The sequence below is a fragment of the Pediculus humanus genome, genomic scaffold, assembly GCF_000006295.1.
Source record: "Pediculus humanus corporis 1103172108302 genomic scaffold, whole genome shotgun sequence".
NCBI lineage: Eukaryota > Metazoa > Arthropoda > Insecta > Psocodea > Pediculidae > Pediculus > Pediculus humanus.
The window spans coordinates 826185-837018 of record NW_002987871.1 but is presented as its reverse complement, the minus strand read 5'-3'; the positions used below and the strand labels follow the sequence as shown (position 1 = coordinate 837018).

At 27.9% G+C, this 10834-nt stretch overlaps 1 protein-coding gene across 1 annotated transcript in view; it reads left to right on the top strand.

Annotated features, from left to right (window-relative positions):
* Nucleotides 1-9536: 9536 nt before the first annotated feature.
* Nucleotides 9537-10834, top strand: part of Phum_PHUM570680 (glutamate receptor, ionotropic kainate 2 precursor, putative) — a gene marked incomplete at both ends in the record, with an annotated part of 14244 nt that continues 12946 nt past the window's right edge. The window contains one exon of the mRNA XM_002432089.1: nucleotides 9537-9690. Coding sequence (XP_002432134.1) covers nucleotides 9537-9690 — 154 coding nt within the window. The remainder of the gene's footprint in view (nucleotides 9691-10834) is intronic.

The following is a 10834-nucleotide window of genomic DNA, read 5'->3' as shown; positions in this document are numbered from 1 at the left end:
ATGAAAAAAAAAAAAAAAAAAAATTTTCCACATTTTTCCGAATTTATTTATACATATTAAAAAAAAAAAAAAAAACGTGTCAGTAGATAAATGAAAATCTATTACAAACGATATTTACGAAAAAATTTGTGAAATGTTTATTTGATTGTTAACCTAATTATTTTTTTTTTTTAAATATTTTAAATAATTTTTTTTTTGTAATCGTTTTATTTCCGTTTCCGGTGAAAAAAAAATAAAAAATAAAAATATTTCATAACAAACCTCGTCTACCATCTATAGTTTTTTTTAACAACTAAAAAATTTTTTTTTTTTTTTGTTTTTTTTTTTTATTAAAAATTTTTAACAAACGTTTGTTTGTTGTTTGTATATTTATTTAAAAAAACGTATATGGGATGATAAGGATGATATTAAACGATCGAAGCGTAAATATATATGTAATAATTAATAGCAGACGAAAAAATAAAAAGGAAAATTTTCTTTTGTCGGTTTTTTTTTTTTGAGTTTTTAATTACCGGTAAGAATTTAACGTGTCTTTATAATTAAATTTATTTCTATTTACACTAAGATATCATTGTTTCTCTCTCTATCTCTATCTCTCTTTCTCATTAATATAAATTAAAGAAAATGTTTTTTTTTTTATGTTTCCATCGGTTAATCCATTAAAAAAAAAAAAAAATATCATCAAAATTTGTCTCTCTCTCGACGATGCTTAACTCAGTGACCTGGGACGAAACGTGATTAAAATTTTTTTTTTTTTTTTCGTCTTAAAACCCTTCACCCCCTCACCTCCCCTCCACCCCACCATTTCTTTCCACGACCCGGAAAATTTTAACAGACGAACTGAATGCCAAATTATGCGAAAATAAAATAAAAAAAAAAAAAAATTATGTTTGACTTACCAAGTCGTGACAACCGCCTTCCCTTCATTCCCATTGTTGTTTCTATTTAAACACATTTACATAAGAAAATAATTTTTTTTTTATTTTCCTTTTAACGGTTTTGATTTTTCCCTTGAAAAAATTTCCGTTTTTTACTTTTCCTTTTTTTTTTTTTAAAAAAAATTACAACGAAAAAAGAAAAACATTAATTAACCGTTAAACCGTTTCGATATTCAAATGAAAACTAATAACGTAACGTCGATCGTCACGAGGTATTTTATGTGAAAAATATCGACCAATGAGAGAAAAGTATACAAAAATTTTCAACGATTCTGATTGGTCGATCGTTTCATCATACGATATTTCAAAATAAAATGAAAAATTTTTTTAAATTAACGCGCGTTTACGACTCTACGAAAAACAAACGTTTGTTAGACGCGTTTGTAGATAAACAAACAAACAAACAAAACGTTCCGTTTAAAACATATATATATTGTTATTTTAATTGTTCGTCCGTTATTCGTTTTTTTTTTTTTTTTTCAAACCACCGTTATTTTATATAATCCAAAACAAAAAAAAAAGATGGCGGTGGCATCGTATTAATTTCAACGGTAATAATAATTTAATAAAATTTACTTACGATTATGACGTCGATAATAAAACTTTTTTTTCCTTTTTTTTCATTTTCCTTTGAGTAATTTATTATGTTTTAATTAATAATTTTTATAAAACGAACGAAATTTAAATTAAAAAAAAAAAATTTCATTCGTCTGGTAATGAAGTGGAATGTAGTCATAGTAAATTATACCAATAAAGAAATTCATTGATTGATTGATTGAATGATTGAATGAATGAATGAATGAATGATTAAATAACAGGTAAGTCGAAAAAAAAAATTTTTTTTAAAGTTTTGGAAAAGATTTTGTGGAAGGAAAACTTTTTCTTTGATTAAAAAAAAATTTTTTTTACGTGGAGTTAGAAAAAAATGTCGCATATCCGGTTTAGAAAAAAAAATTTTTTCATACAGGAAATCAATTTTAAAATCGATCACCGTAAAAAAAAAAAAAAAATTGTATATTAAAATATATTTTGTTTTTTTTACCCGTCAATCCCGACAAACGCAAAAAAATCAAAAGCACAAACATTTTGTTTGGTTGTTGTTATTATTTTTTGCATTTTCGCGATATGATGGAAAATTTATTCTGGAACCTTCCAACTCCGCCTTTGCCTTCTTCTTCTTCTTATTTCTGAAAATGACAGAAATAAAAAATTTGAGTGTTAAAAAAAATTATCGGATAATAAAAATAACTTTTTTTTTTTTCTCCGAGTATTTTTTTTCTTATGTTATGATTTATGATAATAAAAAAAAAAAAAAAAATTTTATTTATTTCGTCTGAGGTTTTTCCGACTCCTCCCCCTCCCTCGTGAAATCTTTTTAGGCTTTCCCCCTTGTGTCACATAAATAAAAAACAACATCAACATCATCATCATCGTCGTCATGATTGTCTTTTTTACATGCATAAACCTTAAATAAATTATTCTTAAGAATCCGTATAAGGAAATAAATAATTTTAATAAAAAAAAACTTGATTCATTTCCTGTTTGTTGAATTTTCTTTTTTTTGCATTTGTATTTGACAATAATTTCCGGTTAAATTTTTTTTCTTTTATGTTAAAAATTTTTTTTTTTAGGAATTTTGTTTTTTGAGTCGAAAACGTTTTGATAATTTTTTTACAGTCATATCACATACTTTTTTTTTGTTTGAAACATTTCCGTTTCCGGTAATTATTTCATAACCGTTAACGGTTAATTTTTATTTTTGTAAAGTGCACCACCACTCCCGCCCATAGTGATGTTCTCCCCTATATTTTTTTTTTTTTTTACGTCCGCATCGATTTTTGATTAATTTTCCTCCTTCTTATTTCCCCCCCCCTCTTTTACATAAATTACGGCCTTACATAAAAATGATTATAGACTTAATTATAGCTCTATTTTTTTTTTTTTAATACTTATAGCGCGATTCGATGAAAAGAAATAAAAAAACTTTTCGCCATGTTTTTGCCGGGAGCCAATAAAAGTTTTTTCAATTGATTATTATTATTATTATTATTATTATAAAAACTCGACTCGAAATTTTTTTTTATTTTGTTGAATAGAAAAAAAAAATTAAAATTTTTTTTTGTTTTATTTATTATTATTATTATTATTACTATTACAAAATAAAAATTTTCTTTTAAATAAAAAAAAATAAAAAATTTTATGTAAATGTGGGATAAAAAAAAAACGAAAGGAAATAGGAAAAAAGGTGAAAGAAACCAAAAGGAAGGAATTCAGGTGCGGTTTTGGTAACTTTACAAAAAAAAAAAGGAAGAGTGAGAGAGAGAGAGAGAGAGAGAAAATAAAATTGTATATCTAGAAAATTTACGTAAATGCGAAAGAAAAAAAAAAGGAAGAAAAAAAAATTGTGATTGGAGGGATTTGTGTGTGTGTGTGAGAAAAAAAAGGAAGGGGGGGCCTTAAACATCTATAAAATTTTATAGTCTATATTTTTTTTTCCTACTCGTCCTCCATTTTTCTTTTTTTAATATATTTTTATGTAGTAATAATCGTGTAAAATAATCGAAACTATATTTGAATATGAATAATGATAATATAATAGGTTAAATAAATAAAAAGAAAACCTTTTTAGTATTACTTATTATAGATGTAAAAATTTCTAAATCATTTTGTCCAACAAACTTTTATATAACCAAGTTGTAATTTATTACTCTGCTTAGAGAGAGAGAGAGAGAAAAAAAATTACCTAATAATTTGTGGTAGGAAAATGAAAAAAAAAAGGAAAAGTGTTTTTTTTTTAAACCGTAATAAAAAAAAAAACTTACTCGTAATAATTATACGTGCTCCCTCCCCCCAAAAAAAAAACCGATAATGCTTTTTAAAAAATTACCCGTAAAATATTTTATTAATATAATGCGGGTAATAAATTCGAAAATAAAAAAAGGTACCCTAATTGTAGGTTCGATGCAGGGAGAGGTGGTGGTGTAATTCAACTACTCGGAGGGTAGGCATAGAGGATGTTTTAGGGGGGCGGAGGTTCTGGGATTACGTAACTACGTAACGGGATAGCACCCTTTCGAGGCATTGGGGATGCGCCGATTCTTGTTCGAGGGAATGAAACTGAGTACTTGATTCAAAATAGGGTATATTCGGAGCAGCGACGGGAAAGAAAGATAGATGAACGATTACTGGGATTCGGGACCCTGGACATCTCTCTCTCTCCCGACTCTCGCAGACTCTGCGGAAGAGGCAGGAACGATAGTAATAGATTGGAATTGTCTCTAGAAGGGTAAAAAGAAGCAGTACCGGGATCTTTCTCAGGTGGGATTCTTACTTTCGCGAAACTAACCTGGTAGTTTCCCCTCAGGAGGGGATTGAGGCTAAAAAGCAGGTCATACTCCTACGAATGCCCCTCCCCCCAGGAAAAGAGCACGGTGAAACATTTCCAAACGTTTTAGTTTAGTAGTGGCTTCGACTTAATTTCCTCACACTCTTCCTGCTACTGGACGGGGAGGTATTTCTCCTGTGTTAACAAAAAAAAAAGAGAAGGTCACTATAAAAACTTAAAAATGTAAAAAGAATGAGAGGGGAAATGAGAGGAGAAGGGGAAAAAAGAAAGGAAAAAATAAAAGAGATTAGATAAGAGAAGAAGAATAGAAAGTGATAGGAAGAAGAGGAGAGAAACAGTGTAATAAGAGTAAGTGAAAGAGGAGAAAAATAGGAAAGAAAGGTAGGGGAGAAAAGAGGGGGTAAAAAGAATGAATTGGGGGAAAACAAGTAGAATGAAAACGAAAAAGAAAGGAGGGGAAAGCAAAAGATTAAGGGGAAATGAGATAAGGATGAGAAGGAGCTCATAGAAACGGAGGGGGGGGTAAATTTGATTAATAAATTTAAATAAATAAATAAATAAAAATGTTATGGAAAAAACTGTTTTTCGTATGACAACATTGAATCCGCTCCTCTATAACAAAACGCATAAAAGTCAACATTAATTTTTTTTTTATTCCCCCTTATTGGATTGTAAAAACTAACATTGAAAAAAAAAAAATAATAATAATTTTTTTTTCTCATTTCCTATTTATTTTTTTGCGTGTCTTGGTTTTCCGAAAGTCTCAAATTTAATTTTTTTTTTGCGTAAAATAAAAAAAGAGAGAGAGAGAGAAAAAGAAAACTCAAAAAAAAAAAATTTTTAATTTATCATTTAAATTCTTACGTATAGCGCGCACATACAAACAAAAAAAAAACGATAACAACAAACAACAACCTTAAAACAATAAAAAAAAACAAAAACAAGTTTTCATTATTATTATTATCATTTATTGTATGAGAATCGCGGTGGTGTGACGCGGTTGCGAACCGTTGCGTTCGTTCGTTCGTTCGTTTTTTCGTTCGTTCGTTTCATTCAAAAATCGTTTTTAACAAAAGCGCGGGAGATTTTTAAACTTCGTATATACGACGAATAAGTTAGAGAAAATTCGAATCCTCGTAGGGAAAAATTTTCCAGTGGAAATTCGTTCTCTTATCGCGCGAACGTTTTTCTTTTTTTTTTTTTTTCTCTTCTCCATCATCGTCGTCGTTTTCGTCGTCGTCGGGAAAAACAAATTTCGGATTTTTATTACTAAATTTTCATGTGTTTGCTACATTTTTTTTTTTTTTTTTCTATGCATATAATGTAAAGAGATTATGTTCTTCGTAAAATGTTCAGTAAGTAAACATTTAATTTTTTTTTCCCCCGCCCCCCTTCTATGTCAACCCGTCACGACGCCATTATTATTTATTTATTTTATTTTTTTTTTTTTTATAAACGACCGTTAAAACCGTTCGAAATTAAACATTACATTTAAATTTTTTCTTTTTCTCCCACCGTAAGAAAAATTATTTTTTTGTTAAAAAAACATATTATCGATCCGTCAACTTATATGTATAATTTATGATTTAATTAAACGTTTAATTTATCGTATAAAAAACCTAAACGATTACGTAATTAAAATGACAAAGTATGGTTTTCTTATTTAAAAAAAAAAATAACCAATAACAATCGAAATCGTGTATATTAATCGTTTCTTTTGTTTTTTTCTTTTTTCTCCAGAATAATTTTATGGAATTTTTTTTTTACGTCATTATATTCAGATAACATATTATTAATCGATACGTATCTCAATGTTTAAAATTGATAATAATAATAATAATGATAATGATAATATTTTCACGTCATTTCCACGTGGGAAAACTTTTTTTTTTTTTTCCAATTAAACAAACATTTTCTCATTCGAATCGTTTGTTTTTTTAATTCTCTTCCACTCTCTCTTCCCCCCCTCTCTCTCTCTCGTCATTTTAATAGGTGGATAAAAAATTTACATTTTTCAACAACACACAAATTGAGAAAAATTTACAAAATCGAAACGAGATTAAAAAAAAAAAATTTTCCCGTTCAATATTCAAAACGACAAAACTTTTAATTACATTTCCCCCCCTCCCCGCCTACATAATTATCATAATTAATTATTATTATTATTAAAGGGTGAAAAAATCGATCATCATTCGTATCATTCGTCTCTTCCCCTAGCAAATAATAATAATAATGATTTTTATAAATATTAAAAAAATACGAACGAGATCGTAAATTTTTTTTTTTTTACATGCGTGCGCATAAATATTTAAAAAAAAGGAAAATTTTTAAAAGAAAAATAAAAATAAATAATTCAAATGTTGTATAGGAGGGAGGAGAGTACGAATCACAAAGATTACGATAAAACATTTTATCGATTTAAAATTGGTCCATGACACAGCATCCAATCGATGAGTAATAAATTACGTTGCAGTAAAAAAAAATGGTTTTATCCGTCGTAGTGTTTTTTTTTTTTTTTGTGTAATTAAAACCTTTTTCGATGATTTGCCACGTAAGTAAAAGACCAAACAAACAAACAAACAAACGTAAAAAGAAAAAAGAAATAAAATGAATGAGGAGTAGGAGGAAGGAAAGGAAGAAGGAGGGAAAATTTTTTTTTTTTTGATATAAAACTTAGTATAAGATAAAAAGTAAACTTGTTGTTGTTTGTTGTTTGTTGTTTCACAATTTTTATAAAGGTAATGGAATAAAAGTAAAAGGATAAAAAAAAAGGTTTTTGAAAGGTTTTTTTTTTTTTCCGGTTGATTGCTCTTTGGTTTAAGTACCGCAGCTATTTAAATTTCATTAATTATTTTTTGTTTTTACAGACAAAAAAAAAAAATTTTCTTAAAACGTTTCGTTCGAATTTATTACAAATAAAAAAAAAAAGGAAAAAAGGAAAAACTTTTCATCAAAAGGTTTTAATTTAATTTATATATTTTTTTTTGGATAAAACCTTTTTCCCCTTCCCACCTACCAACCCTTTCCCTTTTTTTCCCTCGCAAGCTAAACCAGCAGCCGCGAAGATTTTTCTCAGACTTTTCCGCCTTGAAAACCTCAACCGTCATCTCGCTTCAACTTATTTTCTTTTTTTTTTTTTTTTAAATTTGTTTTCTCCTGTAAGAAAATTCTTTTATATTTTTTTTTTTGTTCCAGAATAAAAGAATTTTTTTTACGACAAAACTCCAGACCGCAATATAATAATATTAATAAAATAAAAAAAAAATTACTCGACGAAAAGTCGTATTTAAATAATTAAAAAATTTTAAACGGCGGTTTCGATGACGTGTCGTCGGGTAAAATTGTTATTAAAAAAAAAATTTATCGGTTGAGAATGGAGCTATTATTATTATTAATAAATTTTTATTTTCTGTGTATTGAATAAACACGTTATCATTATTTTACTGATAACCTTTATATCGTTTTTCTTTGTTTAAAACATCCGCCGACGGAGTGCATAATAATAACGAAATTTCCTTTTTTTTGTTTCCGTTTTTTATATGCGTTAATTTTTTTAATAATTTTTTAATGAATGTAAAGAGGGGAAGAGAGAGAGAGAAAAAGAGAGATAAAAGAGAGAAAAAAAGAAAAAAGAAAGAGAGAATGAAGAAAAAAGAATGAGAAAAAAAGAAAAAGAAAAAATGATTCATAGAGAATGATATAGGAGAAGAGAGGCAAAGAGAGAAAAAGAGAGAGAGAGAGAGAGTAAGAGAAAGAAGAATAAAAAAAAAAAGAGAGAGAGGAAAACTGATATAGAAGAAGAAAGACAAAGAGAGAAAGAGACAGAGAGCAAGACAGAAGAAAAAGAAGATACAAAGAAAATGATACAAAAAAAGAGAGGTAAAGTAAGACAAAGAAAAAGAGGGAGTGTGAGAGTGAGAGAGAGAGAGAGAGAAAGGCAGAAGAAAAAGAAGATACAAAGAAAACGGTAAAGAAGCAGAGAGGTAAAGATGGAAATAGAGAGTGCGAGAGTGATAGAGAGAGAAAAAGAAAGTGTGTGTGTGTGTGAGAGAGTGGGTGTGGGTGTGTGTATGTGTGTGTGGGAGTGTGGGTGTGTGAGAGAGGATGGGGATGGGTGGGTGTGTGTGTGATAGGGAAAAAGAAGTAAAAGGAAAGAGAGAGAGAAAGATAGAGGAAAAAAAAAGAAAGGCAGTTACAATGAGAGACAAAAGGAAAAGAATGAGAGGAAAAAAAAAGAGGAATCATGTAAAAAAAAAAGAGAGAGAAAACATAAGAGGAAGAGGTAAAAAAACAGAAAAAAAAGAGAGATAAATCTCACGTAAAAAATTACTTAATCATTTTAATAAAAAAAAGAAAAAACGCGCGTTTCCTTCCAGACAGATAATTTATTCTTTTTAGTTTTAATAGCGAACACGATCTTAGATAATTTAAAAAAATTTCCCTTTTTTATTTTCTCCAGGATATCAAAAATAATAATAATAATACACGTGAAAAATTTTTCCTTTCCTTTTCTTCTTCTTCTTCTCATCCTTTTTCAATCGATAAATACTTTTTACCATTTCCTATCCTTTCATTATCATTATTATTATTCTTATTATTCACGTATAAGTAATAATATTTTACCAATTTATTTTTTAAAGAAAATAATTTTTATTATCATTATCATTAGTAATTTCTTTTTTTTATTCTCACAACTTTCAAAATCTTTCTAATTAAACAGAAATTTTATTTTTATTCGAATCGTGTTTTACTGGATAAAAAAAAAAGAAGGAAAATCCCTGGAACGTTTTTTTTTCTAAATTAAATTATTCTCTTTTAATTATTAATAAGAATAATAAAAATTTTTTTCTTTTTAAATTTGGCGCGTTTTTTTGTGTGTTTTCTTTCTTTCGTCTTCTGCTTGACGATTGAGAGTAGTAGACGGTTAAAACTTAAGATGATAACAACAAAAAACTTTTTATTAATTTAAAACAAATAAATTATATTAAAAAAATTTTTTTTTTTATTTTAATTATAACTTGTCGTGCTGCACATTTCTCCAGGAATTTGAAATATTTTTAATAAAGAAAATTTAAATCGTGATAACAAAGATAACGACAGAAAATGATGATGACGTCAACAAAAAAAAAAAAAATTTTCCTCGGTTATCCTTGTTTTGTAACAACTACTTCGTTTTCCCAAACAATCTCTTTTATATCATCGATTGTAAAAAATTATCATTATCATTATTATTATTATTTTTTTATTCCAGAATGTTATCAGAGACATTTGTTTGTTTTGATAATTTATTAAAGTTACCAAATGAAAAAATAATAAGAAAAAATAAAATCCTCGTCTTCTGCTTATTGATTATCATTTTATCGAAAAATGTCGTCGTCTCCTCACTTCCGGCAACTTTAAAAATAGGTAAGTTAATTATTAATTTTTTATTTTTTTTATTTTACGCGCCAAAATTTTACCCCACGTGATAAGAATTTTTCAATTAAATCCTTAATCGATATTTCAAATATCCGGCCGATAAAACGAGATTCGATATAATAGGAACGAATTAATGCCTGGAGAACTTGGAAAAAGAAACCGGGAATTTAAACGAAATAGTAATTAAAAATTTTTTTTTTGCGTTGGAAACATCATCATCATCATCATCATCGTCGTCGTCATCGTCATCGTCATCGTTATCATTATTATCATTACCGTGAAAAAAAATGTGAAAAATTTTTATTTTAATTTCCCGGACGAAACCTTCCCCTTAGAAAATCCTTAAAAAAATAAATAAATAAATAAACGACGAAAACTTTTAAATCCTCTAAATGAATTATTATTATTATTTTATCAACTGAGCATTATTTATCATCATTATTATTATCATTATTATTATACTATTATTATTATTTATTTATCGGTAAGAGAAAAATTAATTCGCACACGACGACGACTACTACGACGAGGGAAAAAATATCGCGAAAGTCAGAAAAACGATTTTCTTTAAAAAAAAAAAAAAATTTATTATCTAGAACCACGTCGTTTTTTTTATTATATTTTATTACCACGACCACCACCGCCTTTTTTAAAATGAATAATTTTTTTATCAAAAAATGACTGATAAACACATCATTTTCTTTCCGGAGAAAATTTTTTGGGTGTGATATGAAATCGTAGGAGAAAATGAGTGAGGAGGGGGAAGGGGGAGGGAAAATGGGCGGGGAGAATCGATGAGGTTGAGAAAGGGGATGTGAGTCGGTGGGGCGAGGTGAGAAATCCATATTGGTAAAAAAAAATAACAAACGGTTAATAAGAAGAATAATGGGATGAGGTAAAGAATATGAAAAGTGGTGGGGATGGAGACGATGGTAGGGGTGAAAAATGGTGGGGATGAAAATTAAAAAAAAAAAAAGGAAATCGTTTGAATTAATTTATTTCATTGAATTATTATTATTATCCACCATTAAACACGACAAGGCTACTTGTCGGAGTTTTTAAGTATTTATCCGAGGTTTCTACCCGATTCCTTAGGGACAAATACTCGAATTTCGGTGGTGCCACTTATTAT